At 33.6% G+C, this 21,795-nt stretch overlaps 2 protein-coding genes across 10 annotated transcripts in view; both read left to right on the forward strand.

The window, feature by feature from the left end:
• The window catches only part of LOC131153151 (uncharacterized), a 53,249-nt gene extending 48,433 nt beyond the window's left edge, over positions 1 to 4,816 (forward strand). For all 9 annotated transcript variants that reach the window (XM_058105260.1, XM_058105257.1, XM_058105252.1 and 6 more), the window contains one exon: positions 4,181 to 4,816. In XM_058105260.1, the coding sequence (XP_057961243.1) occupies positions 4,181 to 4,444 (264 nt within the window). In that variant the 3' untranslated portion in view covers positions 4,445 to 4,816. The remainder of the gene's footprint in view (positions 1 to 4,180) is intronic.
• An 11,503-nt stretch (positions 4,817 to 16,319) lies between these two features.
• On the forward strand, positions 16,320 to 16,781 carry LOC131153743 (uncharacterized). Its single transcript, XM_058106186.1, has one exon. The coding sequence runs from the start codon at positions 16,320 to 16,322 to the stop codon at positions 16,779 to 16,781; it is 462 nt and encodes a 153-aa protein (XP_057962169.1).
• Positions 16,782 to 21,795: the final 5,014 nt, after the last annotated feature.

Raw genomic sequence — 21,795 nt, forward strand, 5'->3', positions numbered from 1 at the left:
TAGGATGTGTGGCTATTGGTTCCCACTCTAAACCCAGGGTAAAAATTACCCTTTTCAAGCTTCTCTGGAGCTTTCACCTGAGCAGCTGTCTTCTACTCTTCTCCCATTCTGATAGGTGCTGATTATGCTGGCACAGCTTCCATGTGTTTTCCTTTCAAAATTTCTTCGGCAGGTTCAGTTAGCATAGATCTTTGATGCATGATGATAGCCTCCACCATCTCTTTGTACCAACAGCCTTCTGGATAGATGGTTGATCTCAGGTGTCCAATGGCCACTTTTAAGACCACTAAAATTGATGTCTTTCCCACCCTTCAAAGTATTCATTCTCACGCTGAAACCAGGGATTAGAGCCCTTCTGTTTCCGGAATTCCTACCATTATATCAGCCCAAAACACTCCTCCAGGTTAATGTAGAGACATCCCTTGCCTCTCCCATTCTTGGAGATGTGTAAATCATCTCTGCTTCTCTCCAACAGTAAACCAATAGATTATTTCCAAATCTTGGAGATGTGTAAATCATCTCTGCTTCTCTCCAACAGTAAACCGATAGATTATTTCCAAATGCCATGAATCGCCGTTCTCCAAATCTCATCTTGAAAAACCTCTGCTGGTCTGCATCAGAAGAAAGCAAAATATCCAATTCATCCAATTGCATGCTGGGGCACAGCAGGGAAATCTGGTTTACAAAAACTCATTTTTGCATATTGACACATGGTCCTAACATATCCTTACACTGCCCGTCCTTACACTCTGAAGCCACTGTCTTGCAATAAGTGGGCTATTCTCTGAAAATGACATCAATGAGAACTCCATAAATTGAGAATTCTCTGTTCAAATTTTTACTTTAGAATGTTCTTTACATGAGAATGGAGATAACATGTTTCTGGTTGCATTGATAAGACTTCCTTATGGTGATCAGATATAGAGCTTTAAGTGAGCAGTGTTTCAGCAAAAAATGCACCAAGGTGTATTTTAAAATGCAAAACTCCCCAAATCTGTACGCCTTTTGCAACTGGACGTATGCCTCAGCCAAAAAATCACACCTTTCATGTCTCACAGTTTAAGGTGTATGCATGTTTATCCCCCCACAAAACCTGTTTTCAAAAAGATTAAAAACATTTTTTTTAAAAAGGAAAATAACAGATTAGGGCACGATTGCCCTTCATTTGTGTAAGTTCCACTTCCTCCTTGATTATGGCAACCTCTCAATGAAGCATCCCCGTCGACAAAGCCTCTCTTCTACAAAGCTGTGTCAGTCTTCTCCAGGGCTGTCATCTCTCTTGCAGACCATGATTCCCAATCTTCTCCTCTCTGATGGACCAATTGGTGTCTTTGAAAATTCCTCTCTCGTCTCACATCTCAATAATTTCTCTTTCTGATAGCTTGAGTCTCTATCTCTTGTCAAGTGTCCTCCCAGTCCACATATGAGCTGCTTTTCCACTCTTTTTGTGTCCTTGTTTCATTTCTACTAGGTGTGAATGCACGTGGCTCGGTGGCTGTCTCATTGTAGTCCATACCATGGGCATGTGGCTGGTTTATTTATTTAGACTTTAGATCTTGTTTTTCCACACTATTTTTAGTTTTAAAATTCAAGCAACAAAATTTATAATTTATTTTGATAAAATTCATATTAATTTATATATAATTTATTTTATATATTCAAACTAAAAAATTAAATCCCCAAAAGGCTTATGCCTTGAGGCTTTTGCCTCACCTAACCAGGGGTAAAATTCCTTGGCTTTCGCCTTCTCCTTTTAAAACACTGACTCCATGTTTGGTACGTTGGAATGGAATGGAATGGAATGAAAATTTATGCGGCCCATATGTACAATTTTAAAGACCAATTCCATTTCATTTCATTATTGCGTACCAAACCAATTCCATTCCATTTCATTTCATTAACCAAATAGATAACCTCTCTCTCTCTCTCTAAAATCCAAAACCTTCAACCCCAAATGACCCAGAAGATGAGATCTTGACCACCAAAGGACATACAGGGAGTAAATTTTTATTGCAAGTCTGCGACTAACAAAGGATCAGGTTAGATGGATAATGGCATATGGGAAATAATTTCTCTGGGTAGAAAGAAGGGGCGAAATCCAATCTTAAAAGGGCACCTGAGGTTGTGAAGCTGCTTTTAAAAGTAGGTATGTTAATGATTGTAAAATCAGATTCTAAAATCATAATATTCTATAAACTATGAAACCATGCATCACGCTTGTCAATAGGTGAAGCTGCTGTGGTGATGCCTTGGCACCTGTTTCTCCACCTCTTTCTCTCTCTGTGAACTCCCAAGCTTCAAGGTCTGTTGCTGCGTCGGCTGTAGCATGGGGAGCGGCTACCTTCTGACTAAACAAGACCACCACGATCTCCCTACACCACCACCAGCCACTGAACTTGCTGTGCAAGGTTTCGCCCCTTTCTCCCTCTATCTCTCTCTTCTCTTTCTATTCTCCAACTCCATGGTTGCTTGAACGCGTCTTATTAGAGAAAAAGAAGAAGATGAAGATCATCAATATTCATATGATTTTCATTGAAACATACGAATGAAACGTATTTCATTGAATCAATAAAACAACATCAACGAATCATCAAGCATGCATCAATGAACCCTATGCAAACTCAAGAGAATAAACTTGAAAGAAAACAGCAACGCCATGCAAGCAAAACATGTTTTTCAAGGTACAAGCAAAGAGACAAGAAGCACACCTCCAATGGAGGAGGAGAGAGGGTCTGCTCCTAGCGTTTTTCTTGCATACATTCTGCTCCTTATGGTTTTCTTGCATGTGTTCCCTTTCCCTCCCAAAGCCAACACGAGTCTCTTGCTCAACCTTTGGTGCTTTAAATAGGAACCAATGGTTGTCTTTGGAGGGTGACAAGTCATACATGCAAACAAAATTTTGTCAGCAAGACAAATCTCCCCTCTTGTAATATTTTTCTTCAATATTTTTTGCTTATTGGGGTTTTTCTTGCAAATGTTCCCTTCCCATCCCAAAGCTAAGTATGTCTCTTGCTCATCCTTTAGTGCTTTAAATAAGCACCTAGGGTTTGACTTTGGAGGGGAGAAATATATTTTGTCTACAAGAAAAATTTCCCCTCTTGTGATTTTCTCACTTGTTTGTGCAAATTAGGTATAAATGTGAAGATCTCCTCCTTTAATTCTCTTCCAACTTTCATGAATCAGAGATTGACCCCCTTGAGCACAATAAGTGCAAAATTTCTCTCCTCCTGCAAGATAGTGGTGGCAACCACGCCCCCCCCCCCCCCCTTTCCCCCCCGAGGTTTTGACAACAAATATACCTTCATGGGACTAGGGCATTTTGGTTATTTCACTAAAAGACCAAACTACCCACAAAATCCTCAGACATGGAACTAGTGCTTGGCTCTAATTTATGAAAAAAATGCATATATGAAAGTATGTCTGGTCGAAATGGCATAGACATCATCTAAATTGCTACTAGCCTCTCTTAGGTTCATCTTCTTATCGAATTATACATGGCAATACCAAGTCACATATTTTGGGGCAACAAATTTCTTCATTTTGTGAACCAAAAGTGATAAAAATTTTGTAAGAATAGCTAACAAGTTATAGAACTAACAAATAAGAGGAACTATCTGACCATCTTAGACAGACTCCAATTTTGCTCGCCCTAGAAGACGTACGAGTCAAACATAGTATTGTGTCACGGTCCTACATTGGATTTGTACTAGGGAAATTTTGGGCTTATATAAAGGGTTTGAGCTCCAACTAAGTGAGGCGCCTTTTATAGGACAAACTTGTGAGGTTACTGGACCAAAGCGGACAGTCCTTCGCCAAGTTGGGCCCAGGACCGTTACATATTGAAATGCCAAAACTCTAAAACGCAAAACATTCATTTCTATAGGAATCCCACCAAATGGCTGGAAGAAGTTTGTCCTTTGCCGCCTTTGCAACCTCAATAGTCCTTTTACTTGCATGGATGATTCAAGTTGCAAATCTATCTTGGATCTCTCTGTTCTATGTTTTATATTTGAGACTACACCACACGTGTAGAAGAGAAAAAGAAGTCACTATTTATGGTGCTAATTGCCAGCAAAATCTCTCTCTTTTAAAATTGTAGAGCTCTACTCTTTAATATAATGCTTTTTTTTTTAATTATTAATTTATTTTTTTTTACCATGTTATGATCTTAACCCCACAGGCCATGGACCAGAGCTCTCAGGGAGGATTTGGTGTCGGTGCACAGGGACACTATGCACCAGCAATTGCTGGGGGTGCACTTGCACAGCCCCGACCAACACAACCTGTGCCACTTGGAGGGGGGCCTGACATGCAGGGATATTCTGGTGATAATGAAGAAATGATGAGGCTCCGTGCAGAGAGAGGAGGCAGGGCGGGAGGGTGGAGTGTGGAGCTAAGCAAGAAAAGGGCACTTGAGGAAGCCTTCAGAAGCATCTGGATCTGATTTCTCACTGAGCACTGCTATTGTGTGTATTTGGTAAACTCATCCTTGCTGTGATTAAGGCAACCAATATTTTGCTCGGATTCTGAGATATGAGCCAGAATCTGGGACTTTACCTAAAAGCAGCATTTATGCCCATGTAGACCGTCTCCCATGAATTTTTGTAAATGTAAGGTTCATAGTATTTCCCCTTGTCCAATGAATCTATGATACTATAATAGTTTCTTTTCTGAATACAGTAATCCTTGACCTAGAAAGGTTTTTTAAACAATTTCCAGTGTGGTGTCTCAGTCTAATGAGTAGACTGGAATCTCACTTGTTGGAATCATTGTGCTGCTTTTTCATGACAACAGAAATGGCTGCTGCAGTTTGCTATTGACTCTCACCCAATGATTGATACGCTATATATATATAATGAATATGTAAAATTATTAAGATAAATTTTTATTCAATTCCACTCCATTGTTGTGTACCAAACAAATCGATGTGATTGTGTATTAGATGTATTTGCTCAACAGTGTGGCCTTGCAGCGGATTGTGGTCTTGGCTTTGTTTTTTCGGAGTCAGTAGCACCAATGAGCAAAATATCTCATGGAAAGCAGTCTGCATCAGCCCATTTTTTACCTATATGTCTGATAAGGAACATAATTATGTGGAATGAAATTGAATGTCACTTTATCTTTTTCCATACTTTATAATCAAATTTTTCATCCCCTTCTTTTCTCACTCCATCCCAGTTCCTTGAACCAAATGCAACGTAAGAGTAGATTCTGGATTATTTTTCCTTTCCACACTGCCCTCATCAGGGTAATCCAGCTGACTTTCCAAACAAATGAATCATTTGTACGCACTGTTCACATTCCCAACTGTGTTTTGGGTAGTATCTGGATTGTGCCCGTTCTTAGCATTTCACACATTGGCATGCCTTCAAAATTTCATTACTATGGGTACTGTTCTTTTGTCGCACTATTTACCATAGCTAGTTCGAATGGGCTAGCATTTGACTAATAGAAGTACAAATTCGTAGTCCACACCATACTTTCAGGATGATATTTCACAACCTTGGCATGGGACAAATGATCCAATGAGTGGCCTCCTCTAAGTTGTCTTGTGCAATATGGTAACTCTAGTCAAGAGTTATGAATTTTTTTTTTATATATATATTTTTTTATTTGACTTTAACAAATATAAAATTGTTGACGTTCGTTCAACTTGACCACTAATGTAATCGCTTAATGATGAAATATACTTGAGAAGCAATCAAACAATAATAAGAAGAATAAAAAACATAACTAGAACACACAAGATTTACGTGGTTCAAAAATAGCCTATGCCCATGAGAGTAATAACCTTGATTTCACTATGATCAATGTCAAAGTTACAATTTTTGAAGCTTACTTGAAACTTAATCTATTCTAGGTTACATAATGATGTTTATATAACCATCTAATACCTATAGAAGAGTTCTAGTAAACTTAAACTACATCTATAGTTATCCTTGTGAGGAAAGTCCTTCAAATAAGCCCAATCTACAAATCACCGAATTCAAACTACGTAATTTGTGTCGAGAGAAACCGTTGACGATTTAGCCAAACCGTCGACAGTTTTGTGCTGAGCAAAGGTCCTCTTGCATACTACCTGAAACCTCTTATCATAATACAATTGTCTCTTACTTCAAGTAATTCTCTCTAGTACATGTGATCCGTTCTGAATATGAGCCACATCCTCAACAGTAACTTTTCTTCAAGATTGTCTTTTTGCTTAGATAAGATAATAACGAGTTCTTTAGTGATTCAAACAGAGAGTAGAGAGTAGGAAGGAGAGGATGGTGGAGGGTGACTCGAAAGAAAATTTGTATCGTAGAAGGTTACACCCTTTACAAGGAAAGATGTTTATAAATTAGTTCCTTATTGCAAGAATATCTCATGTTCTAAATAGACTTGAATGCCTAAACGTGTTCCTTAGTTAAACAATGCTCACAAAACTTGTACCATTTTAGGGAATCTTTTTAACTTTGGGAGTATTAGATAATCACTTAACCCTATATTTGGAGAGATCCAAGATTTGGATTTGTATTAGATTCGAATAAGATGTAACGTAAAATTATATTGAAATTTATCCAAATTCAAGTCTAAAATGTGAAATTCATGTTTTTAAATACTACATACAATAAGTCATTGCACAATTATCCTTTTGAGGATTGATTGGACATAATTACACTTAATAGAAGAATAGGTACAACAATTTTAAGGGATCATTTGGAAGCACTTATAAAGAAGTGTTTTTTCTAAAAAAGTGTTGAATTTTATAAGTGCTTGTAATAAGTAATGAACTTAAAAAGTATTGAAAGTTATAAGTAATGTTTGGTTGTGTTTAAAATAAGTGGTATTTGGATACTTTAATCGTATAGTACCATATGGTTATTCTTAAATATATTCTAAATTACACTATTAATATTTTTTAATTAATAATTTATTAATAATTATTTTAATTTTTTATAATTAAAATTTAAATATTTTTCAATAAAAATAATATTAATTTATTATTTTTAATTTATAATAAATTTTTTACTAATGTATATTTATAACATAATACTATCATATTATGATAAAAAAAAATTTACTAATTAAATTCAAAATTTTAATTTATTTAATGTTAATTTAAATTAATAAATAATTTTTGCTCAATTTAGATTTGATTTATAATAACTAGTATGTCATAATACATAGTAAAATAATATATATAGTTATTTTTAAATGTATTTTGCATAAAAATATTAATATTTTATAATTATAAATTTAAATGGTTATTATATTAATTTTATAATTAAAATTTAGATATTTTCTATCAACTAAAATATATTATTTTCTATCAATTAACAATAATCTTGTTACTAATGTATATTTATAACATATGATTATCACATTAATTTATGTTAAAAATAGTATTAATGAAAAAATTAATTTTTTAATGTCAATTTAAATTTATAGAAGGTTCTTTTTATTCATTCCATAATTTAATTATGTTTCATTAATAAATACTAGGTTATAATGCATAGTAAAATAATAAATGATTAATTTTTAATTGAAAATTTAAATTAATAGTTAATTGAAAATAATATAATATTATTTTTTGGTTATTAATAATATTGTTCTTAATTTAAATTTATAACATATGATTATCATATTAATTTATGGTAAAATAATATTATTAATTAAATTAGTATTCTCAAATTTTAATATTAATGTAAATTAATAGGTGATTCTTCTTCTTCTTTTCATAATTGAATTATGTTTCATTAATAATTAATGTTGGTCCCTTAGGAAACCCAATAGGGGGGTGAATTGAATATTTTTCTAATTTTTATAACACTTCTGTTATTAAACTCTTAGTGAGTAATAGTCTAGTATGTATATTTTAGTGAATATATTGCGAAAGTTTTGATAAGAACAAGTTTATGTTCACTTACAACTCACTCTATATGCTTCAATAATTCAAGATAATATATGAAATATGTACAAACACAGTTAAGCAATTTATTCAATCAAATAATAACGTAATGTAAGAGAAGAGCGAGAGAAATGTTCAAACTCTTTTATAATCGTTCAGTCTCCTTCACAAGCACCTACGTCCACTCTTTCGACCGAATTCAAGCCAAAGTTTCACTAGCAAACTTCTTCCCCTTCAATCAGGTAAGTGCACAATTACAAGACCTAACCTTTCACTGAGGTTCAAACAACACTTACAATTATGAGAAATTACAAATGATATGTAACTTAGTATCTAAAAGGAGATTGATGCCACAACTCAAGCTTACAACTCAAACTCTCTTAAAGAAATGAGACTTGGAACCTAAAGAGAGTCAAAACTAATGAAAAAAAGAAAAGAAAAAACCTTTTTCAAGAAAGTGCTCTTTTAAATAAGAATAAAGCACTATATCACTTCAAAATATGAAAGAGAATGGGAGACCATTTTGATATTGATTTCTCTTGTCCTTCTTCCTCGAAATTAGTCTCCTTTTATAACCAAAATTGTCTACTAGACATTGGAGAGGTTTTGGCTCCTTGTGATTAAAGTTGGAGCTAAACAATCAATAATACATAAATCTAATTTTTAGGGGAGATGATATATTTTATAAAATCACAAGTGGTCATGTAAATACCAAATAAAAATTTATAAAAATTCATATTGATTTATAAATGAGTCTAGTTTCTAATAAAAAAGGAATCATGCCAATTGGAATAACCATTGATGAAATAAAATTCAAACACTACAGATATGTTGAGCTGACAAGAAACCTAATTTTCAGGAGAGATGTTATATTTTATAAAATCGCAAATGACTAGTAAATGCCAAATAAAAGAAAAAATAATCATGTCAATTGGAGTAGTCATTGAAGGGATAAAATTCAAAAACTACAGATATATTGAGTTGCTTTTATGATAGAGGACAAAATTTATTGGTTGATTTGTACAATTCACAAGAAATTGAATATTTATTCAAATTAAATGTGTCTCATCATTCTAAAATCCCCATACTACTTTCATATAAAAAAAGAAAGAAATATTTTCAAAGATTTTAGAGTAAGATATGTTGGAATTGGTGTGATCCCAAGAGGGGGGTGAATTGGACATTTAAAACTTTTCAGCTAATTTAAAACGTTTCGCCAATTCACCATAGTTCATATCTCATTCAACTTATATACGTGTATGTAAAGCGAGTTTAACGATAAAAGCAAACATACACGTGTGTAGTATCTTATTTAAATCAAATGTGTGCATGAGAATAATTTTGACATTAAATAAGCATTCATACACATGCTGAAAATAAAGTGTAGGAATTTAAATAAGATAGAGAGAGTGACACCAGATTTGTTATCGAGGTTCGGCCAAACCAGCTTACATCCCCGCCTTGGGCATACCCCCCAAGGATTCCACTATACCTGCTCACTTAACTAGACGAAGTAAAAGTCTTTTACATCCTCTCCTTATGGGGTGAGGAAAATCCCAACTCAATTACTAGGCTGAGCCGAACCAGTCTCACTTACGGGACTGAGACTCCCTAGTTCAATTCTGGGTTGAACCGAACCGGTCTCATTTACGGGATTGAGACTCCCCAGTTCAATTAACGGGTTGAACCCAACTGTTACAATAAAACCATTTTTGTACATGAAAATGTTTCTGAAAAATACAAGTAGAGATGTACACAATAAGCTCAATAAAAGTATGCATTCCAATGATATGAACAATAAGCTCAGGGGAGTAAGGGTGCTTAACTATATTTAAACTCTAATAAAAAGTTTTCTCCAAAAAGGTATTTCAATAAAGATATAGGAGAACCTAGGGTTTTTCTTTTTCAATGATTTTTACACAAATAGAATGTATATGAAAAATGAGTATTATGTTTTCCAACACAGATTTATGCAAGTTAGAAATACTTGGAGAATTTAGGAGTTAAGCTCAATAAAATATTTGTGCAATGAATAACTTTTCCCAAAATATATTTATCAAGGAAATAATCCGGGAGAAAACCAAAGCTATACTCTCAAAACGATTTTCAAAGAATAAAGAATAAGTGAGAGTAAGCATGTAAAAATAAATACCCAATTATAAATATGCTCTCTTCAAGAGTAATTTTGAAATGAAAGAGTGGATGAGAGTTTGAGAGTTTTGTATAAAAATTTGCCCCCAAAATAATGATTTAAAATAATAAAAACATTTTGGAGGAACTTTGATTAACAATGGATTAGAGAGAAAATTTGAGTTAATCAAAGTTTCTAATCTGGAGTTATGATGGGTTATTTATAGATTTTCAACAAATATGCCCATTGAGGAACACACTAAGTATTTTGGAAAAGTTTAATTAAGTTTTAATGACGTTTTAAAGCTTAAAAAAAATTCCAACCCGAGAGCACCGGTCGACCGAAGTTCTTGAGGTTCGGTCGACCAGGCATTAAATGAACTATACATTCAGTCGACCGGACTTGTAAGTTCGAAGGTGATTTTCCACATTTGTGAGGTTCGGTTGACCAGGGTCAATATGAACTGAACTGGTCAGTCGACTAAGTTGGTGGTGTACAAAATGTGTTCGGTCGACCAGAAGGTCAAATAGTTGACTTGGATGGAGTTCGGTCAACTGGGAGATATATACTTAGCTGGGCTCGATCGACCAGACTGTGGTCAAACTGTTAACTTGGTCCGGGTTCGGTCGATAGGGGCATTTTGTACATGGGAGTTCGGTCAACCGAATGTGCACATTTTGTGTATTTCGGTCCTGTTTAAGCCACCAGTCACCCTATTTCAAATGACCAAATATGTGTATGCATGAGTGAGTGTCCTAGGGTCATTTCTAGGTCATTTTGAAGACACCAAAAAATTCAGTGTAGTTTTTGTAAACTTTGTTTAGCTCCGATTTTAATCCTAAAATTATTCCAAACACTTTGTATGATTTTAGTCTATTTAGAAAAAAGGTTTTTGGTGAGATGTGCTGGTCCCTAGGGTCTATCTACGGTCGTTCTGAGCATTCAACCACATCATGCAGATGCATGCATTATTACAAACCAAGAATATAAAAATTAAATGCAATTACAACAAATAAAACGTCTTCTTCATCTTTTTGCTCTTCTTACTTCATGGAATGCACTTGATCGTATAGTTTTTAAATCCTGTAAGTTTCCATCGCCGTTTCCTTATGTGTATATTAAATAAATGGACATGTTCACATGCTAAATACACACACAAGAAACATATGCTTTATCAGCATTAAAACAGGGATCAGACTCAAAAAGTCAACAAGATATGTCTAATTTATTACAACATACTTATTTCTGATTCTGACTTTATAATAGTACAAAATGACTATATTGTTTTAATTATTAATCCTATATCATGGCTCCAAAACGTCTACATGAAATTTTTCTAGAGACAATGATGAGTCTAGTTTCATGTAAAATAATATTATAATTTTTAAACTCTCGTGGAATAAAATATAGAATTAGATTCACAAATAGTACATAATTACAATCTAACTTTTTTCTTAAGACATTGGATGCACTTTTACAAAAACACTCATTTTAGCTCTCGATATGTAAGAGTCAAATTGAATGTTTTTTAAAAGATTTAGGAATTAAATTTTAAATATAAACTCTCTCAAAATATTCTACTACTAATTTTTTAATTATTTTTAAAATACAACAATACTTTTTAAATCCCCTTAGGTAGCGTTTGAGAACATGGATTTCGGACCTTAAAATTAAATTTTAATAAATTTAGATAAATTTTAATATAATGTTATGCTATATTTTATTCAAATTCAATATAACTCCAAATCCAAGACTTCTCCAAATTATAGAATTATCAATAGGAGGGGAGGTAGGGACAAGAGTGCCACTGGTTAGGTATCACAGACTTTTAAACACTAATGGTTTGAGCTTCAGTTGGATCTAAAATTATTTTCCTAAATTCTCTAGTCCACATAACTTTATTAAGTCTTAGGAGCCTCTGTCTTAAATTTAGATTAAAAATTTTATTGCTCAGTCTTTGCTCGTCTAGTTGCACTTGAATAATTCCAAAATTAACACATACCCTCTTCTCTATCTTTTGAGTCTGAAGTTCTTTTTTAAACATGTATTTTTGGAACTTTAGATCATAAAAGTAAAGTATAACTTGGGTATGAAATATTTTTCTTACAAATATATGTGCACATATCTTCATCCTGGTCATGGATAGATCACCCAGGTTCGGATCCATAAGCAGTGATAATTGCCCTATGAAAACTCGCTTTCGCTATAGCTCCAGTGGATTTTCTTAACCAAGTCACTACCTATGAGTCGCCGGCTCATTCTTCAACAGGCGTGCGATCTACCTTATGCAACACGTTGAGATTATTAAGCTACTATGTTCACAAAAACAATAACTGGAAATGCACCAGAATAATTGGGAAATATCCAAATACCTAAAAGAGCCAGCAATATCATTGCTAATGTGAATAACACAATCTCACTTATTCCCTTCTTTCTCCCACTTTCTATCTCTTCTCCCTTCACCAAATGTTCATATTGTATTGAGATTATATTAAGTTTCATTTAAATATACTTATTGTGCATTTGGAAGCATATTAGAAGTTGATTTTCGAATTGGAATTATGTGTATTTGAACAAAACGCAGTTTTAAATTGCTCTATCAAATCTACAAAAAAATAAAATCCAACTCCCGAAATACATGCTTCAAATACTACCTTAGAAGTCCCACACTTGTACAACTGCATTGAAAAAAAAGATTCACACTTAAAAGAACCAATTAAAGAGGTTTGTAATTCTGTTCTTTTTTTTTTTTTTTTTTTCAATTTTGCTTTTATAATCAATCATGAATGGATTACCTCTCTTAAAAAGAAAAATCAATGATGAATGGATTGATTCTTGGTGTGGATGCATTTGTTAAATTTTAATCTTCTGCTATGTTATTGCATCCATTGACAAATAGCAAGGGGAGCATTGTGCAAGGACACATGAGAAATTCACTACAGTAAGCAGATAGACATGTGATACATAGTAGTCAAGTTAGAGGGGTTGAGAGGGGGTGCCAAAATTAAAAGAGAAACACTTTGGTAGGAAATGGTGCAATATAAAACAAGACCAATGAATGACAAGACCAGGTGGATAACATGAAGGAGATAAAAAGAACTATCAATTAATAATTCACAAGGCTCCATATATAGAAAGCACATATTCAAGTTGTAGTTCACTCGAGGATTGTTGAGTTGAATTTCAGTAATACAAGATTAGAACTTTTATATCTGTTGGACGTCTCAAATTCACGACATCAGAGATAAATTATCTTCCATTATATAGTTTAGGTTAGACTTTCAACCAATAAAAAGAAAAAAAAAATTTTAAAAAAAAGAATCCGATTCATAACATAACACGTATAGTGATACAAGTAGTGACTTGCGTATATTAATTATATCCATATTGAATTGAGGATCTATGAGTCGCTGCATTATGTTTGTTCGGTTGATATGACTATCAAACTTTTCATTCGCTCGAATTAGGCATTATTGCTTAATTTATATCCAACTAAATCAAAATTGGGCTAGGGTGCTTTAGTGTGCCATACACTCACCTATTTTATTGCTTATGTGCAATGCAAATTAGGTTAATTTGGATACAAATTAATCAGGTAATAATATCTAAATTGATCCAATTAAAAGTAGTATGGCCACCCATCATTCATAGTTCAATGGGTTGTAGCTAGGCACTTACAATCCCATCAATATTTATATATTTTTTATATAATGTTAAAGATTTTCTCACTTGTTAAATATTCAATTCTGATCCCATCCATATTTTTTTAATGAATAAAATTTCAATTATGCACATATCATTTAATTTTTCTTAATTTTTAATCATGTTAGGAAAAAATTATTTTAATTATATTTAATTAAATAAAAATATAATAAATTATATTCATTTTTTGTTTTTATTTCTTGTTTTTTTTTTCAGCTCAAATCCTAAAATTAGGGCTGCACATGAGTCAAACTAAAACTTGGTTCGTTGATTTGAGTTTAAAGTTACCTTTCAAGTTCGATTCATTTAGCATATATATAACTCGAATTTGGCTCAACCTCGACTCAACTAAAACTCATTTCACTTTAATAAATTATGCGTAGTCTAAGTATAGCTCAAAACCTCAGGCTAAAGTTCAAATTCGACTTGAGAAACTTGTTTCAAATTCATAAAGGAGTCAAACAGCTAAACTAATTAAATTAATTGATAATTAATACGATAATTAGATAAAAAACTATACTTTAAAATTAAAATTAAATATTTAATTAGTATCGAGTTAGTTCACGAGTCAAATATCAAGTTAGTAAATGAGTTAGTTCATGAGGGTGCTCAACGAGCTAATAGCCAAGTAGCTCATTAGCCTAACAAATCGAATGTGCCTCAATTCAAACTCAGCTCATTTATTTGACAAGCTTGAAATTTAAGCCCTAGCTCACTCATTTAACTTAATAAACGAGTTCAAGCGAGTCATTATCAAATCGAGCACCAAGTAACTCGCAAGCGACTCAATTCATTTGTAGCCTTGTCGTTAATCTGAACCGAGCCTAAATTTATTATAAATGATTAATTTTAATTTTTAGTAAATTGAAAAATAGGTGTGTTCCTTATCAGTTGGCCTTGCAGGCCTCCTAGGCAAGAGTAAGAGATGGAATGCTGCAGTCCAAAAGGACCACCGGAACATAGGAGTTGGTCAATAGAGATAGTGTGGGAGGACCACTTGAGACGACAAAGACAATATGAGAAGCCATTTATGTGGCTTGCAAATCGGTCAACATGCACATTAATAACTTCCATATTTCTCAATTCAAGTAATTGAAATGCCTATATTTTAAATTTAGCACCAGAAAGAATTGTTTTTAGTTAGAAAAATTTTGATCTTTCATATTTGTCATCTTTGAAAGTGAAGACAAATGAGCATTTTCAGTAGGGACATTCCCTTAATTTATTAAAATCCCGTCCTTGTTTTCAGTTCTAGGTAAGCGGACCTTGTCATTATCCCGTGTCAAAATTGAGAAAAGTATAATTTTTTTTTTTTTATTGCACAAGAACTCTAACCACCAATGAACCCTTCGGACCCCCTGGTGCAGCACCAAACCTATAGATAAATTTTGAAACACTCATTTAAACATATTATATGAACACTTAAACTCATATAGATGACAGGTCTACTTTGGTGTGAGTGCCAATAATGTCAGTTTCAAATCACTTTAAAGTGTCCAAATATTAATACAACATCTCGTGGTTGGTGGATTTCAAGGAGCGATACAGTGCAAATATTTTTTGAATTAGTTATTAGTAGTTAGAGCTATAAATAGGATTTATACTTACGAATTTATCTATTAAGCGAAGATTTTATTTTAAATAAGAATTTGAGAAAAAAAGACGTCTTTAGAAATTTAGGAGGAAAATTGAAAATTGTATCCTCTTCTTTTAATTAATATGTGTGTAAGATAACTGGAATTTAATTACTTGTAGACTATTCATCAAAAGATAACTCTAGAAAAAATTTTGTCTGCATTTTTTTAATTCACTGTGTTATATTTATTTATTTATCTTTAAAAATCCTTCATCATTAAATTTTAACACTCAAATTTATGTACTCCAAAGAAGGGTGCATGAGTAATTTAAGAAATAAATATTAGAACAAAAATATCTTTCCCCATAAAACCATTCACTTACATTTGTAACGGTTTAAAACTACTCATTATAGCAAATACTGTAAACTTATTGGATCAATCAAATAATGGTAAAGCTTGCACTAACTATGCACATTTTGTGAAACTTAATTTGCATCTGAAGTAGACAGTGTTAAAGAACCAATTCATTTAAAAGTTAAGAACCTAAGAATAACCTTCATTATCTCTTTAACATGGTCCTATACCGATAGTCATACTAGTCTTGAAAAGCAAATAAAAAGCACAAAAACCAATACAACTAAAAGCTCAAATTTATTAGGCAATAATACAATGATGATGATGTGATTTATTGCTACTAGATTTATCACTTGTGATAGCCCACACATATACGTACAGAGGATGAGCCTTGCATCTTTAACAAGCAGCGAGTGTAGGAGAGGGCCATGGATTGCCAATGATATTATTCTTATTCTGCGCCGGTAATGGAGGCCATCTGATTCTATGGTCTTTGCATACTCATTAATCAACAGAGACAAGCCAACGCCCTAATGATAAGAACTTGGCCATGCCACCGCCAATTAAACATAAACCAATCTCGCCTTTATAAGGAAACACCCTCACACTCAACTCCTTCATATTGCCCACTTCATTCTTCTTTTTCAAGCAACCGTTTCATGCCATGTTTCGTTCGTGCAACGGATGTGAGGGTTCGGAATTGCTTTTGGCAATTGCCATTTTCGCTTCGGCATCGGTCTTGGTAGCTCTATGCGCCAAACATGCTCGGCGAGTTTCGAGAAACCAAGAAACAAGCACAAGTAACTCAAGTGCTGGTGCACCCAAGTCACCCTTGAGATCACCCATGCACCTACTCACTGCCATTGGTAACAAGTCTCTGCCTTTCATGCACAAGATCAAGGGTGTGGAAGAGACTGAAGAAGGCATGGCCGCTGCCTTGCAGGAGGAAGGATTTGGGGAAGGTGGACTGTGGCAGAAGGCAATTTTGATGGGGGAGAAGTGCCGGCCGCCGGTATTTTCCGGCGTAATATACTACGATTGTTGTGGGAGTAGGATTTCTGAGATGCCGAGGTCGCCGAGGGCAAGTCTGCTTGCCAAGTATTCTGAAGGAGACGTATCAGTTTGATCTGAGCTGCATAGGAAGGACCTTGTTAGCTGCAAACCTGCAGCGGTAATAATATACAATGAGCAGAGAGAAGCAGCGTTGCTAGCATAGAAACTTGTTTTGGTGGGGGGGCGGTAAGAATTAGTTTAGTTGTATTTGTTTGTTAGATTTGAAATGGCCAGCCTTTGTGTTGTTCTAGCCTGTGCTCTGTTTTCCTCTGTTTTAGTTTCCCTGTTTTTGGTTAAAAAGTTGCCTATTCATCCCAACCCCCCTCCCTCAAAAGAAAATATATTATTTTTCTTGCTTTGCTTATGCTTGTGTCAAATTTCATTTATTTTTTTTTTATTTTTATAATTTGCTTGTTACATTGCATGTAGGAGAACTAGTAGTAGTTGCTCAGAGATAACTAAAACAATGAACTTGTTTTAAGCTACTAGTGCCAATTAAGAAAATTCTCTGAAGGGTCATGTTGTACAATTTTTACACTAAACAATGAAATTATGTTTAGCTCTTAAAAATAGAGATAGAATGAGAATTTGATATAATAAAACAAATGATAATGCATACTTTTTTGTTGATCCATAATATAGAATAAATTATTCCCTAATCTTACAGTACAACTTCTCATCTTTCATGTTCGATGAACTAATGTAGGGTTTTGCTGACTTTCTTCTAAATTTATATCCTTTTACAAATTTTGTTATATTTTTATCTTACTCTACTATGTTTTCAAAAATAGATATTCTACAAATAAAACGTGATCTAAGAGAAGGAATCACCAATGTCATGCCTTTGACCGAATAAATAATTAGATAAAACAATTTATCATACCTAAAAACTTGGTCATGTAAATGTTCACCTATTGTGTTGCATAGCAAAATGTTAAATGAGATATTCAAGAGCTAACCAAGAAATTGAGAAAATCATTTTACATAGTATTTGGTATATCAGTTGAGTTTAAAATGTTTAAGAGAAAATTGAGAAGTAATTGCAATAAATTATTTTTCCTGCCAGAGGAGGCTCTTAAAGAATAACTTTTGTTCAGATCATCCCTCCTAGTACATAAGAAAAGAGTTGCTGCTTTTAATGGTGTTGGAGGAAGAAAAGTCTTAGAATCTACTATTAGTGAAGGAAGTGTAGTGCTTTGAACTGCCATGTGGGCTCGCAGTGCTAGTAAAACATATAAGTCTCTATGATATCATAAATACGACAACCCGCCCTAACCAGAGAATCTTAGGTGCACCTGTCATTACTAAAATTAAAACCATACAGTGAAAATACTAAAACATCAAAACACTTTACTAGAGTTCTAACTGTTCCCAAACATATACATACAACTACCTGTTTATATAATACAACCCAACAAAATAATAAAATGTAACAGCTGGTGGCTCACCAACTCTGTTTATCACTCCCAAAAGTCTAATCTCTGCCTCGTTGTAAGCTAGGCACAGTTTCTTGAAAGACCTAAAAAATGATTTATATAATGGGGGTGAGAAACTTCTCAGCAAGACGGGTTATATTATTGTTAGTGCGTGACTAGCATAAGTTCCTATGTGAATATTAAACTTCCATTATTTAACTGTATATGAAATGGAATTTTAAAACTGTACTGCACTATATATCTAAAAATACGTAATTTCAGAATAATAAATTTTTGGCTCAATATAGCTCATTTTATAGTAAATTTGCCCACATATGCATAAAAGATACAATCTGGACTGTTGAACTAGCATCATCACGCTTTCACATACTTATACGACATGCTTCTCCCCATGATGGCTTGTGCGGCTCAAAGGCTGGACTCGGCATATGGTCGACCAATCATAGCTGAGTCAGAAAAGGTAATAAGTACGATTGTACCTACCCTTAACCCGGAATTGCATCGAGAAGGGTCACCTGGAACTACTTTGGATGAGGCCCCTGGAACTGCCTCAGGGTAGTACTGTAGCCAAGTCTCCAATTGACTATCCATCATCACACTATCATCCTAGTGTGATTGCACCACCTCCCAAAACTAGTTACGATACCGTGCTCATAATATAACATCACATATCCACAGGGTTCTTAAATCATATATGGCAATTTACGCAATAAAAACTGTATAAAACATACGTTGTTCATAATCCTATAAAATATCTGTCATATTCTGTCTCGATATAAAACCGACATATCAAATCTCGGGTTATAGTCGTCACATCACATCTTAGCTTATAGTTATCACATCATACTGTGTAATATCAGTTAAAACATTCTATTCATATACGTCATTTAAAAATTGCTCTCATGCCACACAATTTTTATCTGATAAACCATAAATGAAATAAATTGATTGGGAAATATACAAGTTGTTGAAAACAGGGGTATGAGCATCTCCAGGGTTTTATTTAACTCAAACTACATATTTTATTGAAAATATGAGATGTTCAAACCATTCACGTTAGTTTTCTCTAAAAACGTATAAAACTCAAAATAACCATTTCCATATACCTAATTCATTCAGAAAATCATATATACTATTTCTATAAACAAAAATTGCAATTTAATCAATCCATATTTCAAAAATAACTAACATAATATAATCCTCTTAAGTGTTCTTGAAGAAAAAGCCTAAAACCTTCAAAACCACCAAAGCCTAACTGCACGAACTTGCTGAAGATCAACGACCTACGTGTCGGGAGAAGGGAAAGAGAGTCGAAGAGCACTTGCGGAGAGTTCCCGAGGCTAGAGAGAGAGAGAGAGAGAGAGAGAGAGAGAGAGAGAGAGAGAGAGAGAGAGAGAGAGAGTTGTGAGAATTATGAAGAAATAAACATAACTTAACCCTTAAGTAAGCAGACCCGCAGGAAAACCGTCGACAATTTTTCTAGACTTGACAAAACCGTCGACGATTTGGCCCTTAAACAACTTTTGGTAGTTTACCTACAGGAAAACCATCAATGGTTTTTCTAATCATGAAACCGGTGACGGTTTGGTCCTGGCCAAACCAATTTCCTCTTTTTCCTTTTCCTTTTCTTTTATTTATTTCTTTATTTTCTTGGATCGGGTTACTACAGAAGTGTTAACTAAATTTCATTATATTCATTTAACTTTAAATTGTTTTATAGTACTGTACTTTATATATTATCTCTATGTCCATTTACATGACCAAATATAGCATAACATGGCAAACCTTGATTTCACCCCTTGCCACTTTGTTCATTTTCCAAGCCCTAAAATGAAATGAGAAGTTAAGTTCCAATTCTTCAAGTGGAATTTTGGGGTTTTGGAGTGATTAAGGGTATAAATTGTAATTGATTTTTTCTTAGCCACTTAATAGTGAATTAGTCATTGGTACGCACTATATGTGTTGTGATTTGACAGTTTGTGATCAAGTTGGGTGTTTGATATTTAAATAGGAGTATATTGAAATTTGTGCTATGAGGATGGTTAGTTAATTTCAAAGTTATGTAAAATGATCGGTTAGCAAATTTCGAGGACGAAATTTTTATAAGGAAGGGAGAATATAGTAACCCCAAAATAAATTATGAATCAATTAATTATTTAAATATTATTAAATTAAAGTAATTAAATAGATGATATGATGGATATATATATATTGAATCTTCCTTAGGAAGATTCAATTTAATCTTTCAAATTGAAAGATTGAAACCTTCCCAAAATAGAAGCTCTACTCCGTCTCTCTCTCTCTCTCTCTCTCTCTCGCTCGCTCGCTCGCTAGCTCTCTTCTCTATTTCCTCGGCCAAATGTGCGCCGATCGAAGAACGAAAAATACCTTTAGGTTCCAAATTCGACCACCAACATTTTAACCGGATTGGATTTGCAATTAAGGCATCGTAGGCACCACTCCTAGGCTAAGGTAAACTCTTTCTCTCTCTCACTCACTCAATTTCTCTCAAATCTTCAGCCAAATTGACGATCAGACACCATCACAGGGTCCTAACTTCAATCCTCGTCATTTTAATTGGAGCAGATTCATGGTTTAGGGATCATAGGAACAACCCCTAAGGAAAGGTAAAGGGAATAAATTATGTCAGGAATTTTTATAAATTAATCGATTAAATTGTGATAAGAGATTACAAAAATTATATACACGTTTTTTTTTAATATTCTGGTATATGGAATAGGATTTTGGATTATTATTATTATTATTATTATTATTATTATTATTATTATTATTATTATTATTATTATTATTATTATTATTATTAGTTAATTAAATTGGTTTTTATGAGTCTAGGGATTTTATAATAATTGTTATTTTAAAATTGAACTAATTGAATTAAAGTATTTGATTTCTAGATTATTGAAGTAGATTTTATGAATGATTTGACCAATTAAAATTGTTGGTTTGATTTATTATACGTATTTTGTAAAGAATTAAAGTGAGTAGGGTTGATTATCTTCGTTTTCTTTTAAATACATATTTTGAGTTAAATAAACTGTGGAGATGATTAAACATGTATTTTCGATAAAACAAATATTGGGTATAAAAGGCCGGTTTTCCAGTAATTTATATAATTATGAGAAACACTCAAATTGTGTGGCATGAGAAAGAATATTATTGTTTAATTAAAGTTATGAGTTTATTGTAGAGACCCGAAGGATTATTGCAAATAAATAATAAAAGGAAGGAGAGAAGGAAATTTCAAAGGGGGGACTCAGCAAGTTCTCGTTGATGAGCGCAGAGCTTTCGTCAACGAGCAGTCTTCTTGGGCACGTCGACAGGAACATGTGTCTCATCGACGATAACTTACCGAGAGGGCTGATTTTAGGGTCTGAGATTTGTCAACGAGAGTTATGTGTTCTTCAACGAACTTCCTTCTTGGTCTCGTCGACAAGGCCACATGGCCAGCCATCTATATATAGCCAAAAATTCACTTTTCAGCGAAAAAATTGTCTTCTTCCCCTTTCTCTCATTAGAATTCAGTGCTCTCTCCTTCTCTCTAGATTTTCGACTCCATTTCTCCATGGTTCGACGATCAGAAGCTACCATGATGATCCTGGGGTGATTCTCTACAACCTAACCAGAGCAAAA

Source organism: Malania oleifera, chromosome 4 (assembly GCF_029873635.1).
Source record: "Malania oleifera isolate guangnan ecotype guangnan chromosome 4, ASM2987363v1, whole genome shotgun sequence".
In the NCBI taxonomy this organism is placed as follows: Eukaryota; Viridiplantae; Streptophyta; class Magnoliopsida; order Santalales; family Ximeniaceae; genus Malania; species Malania oleifera.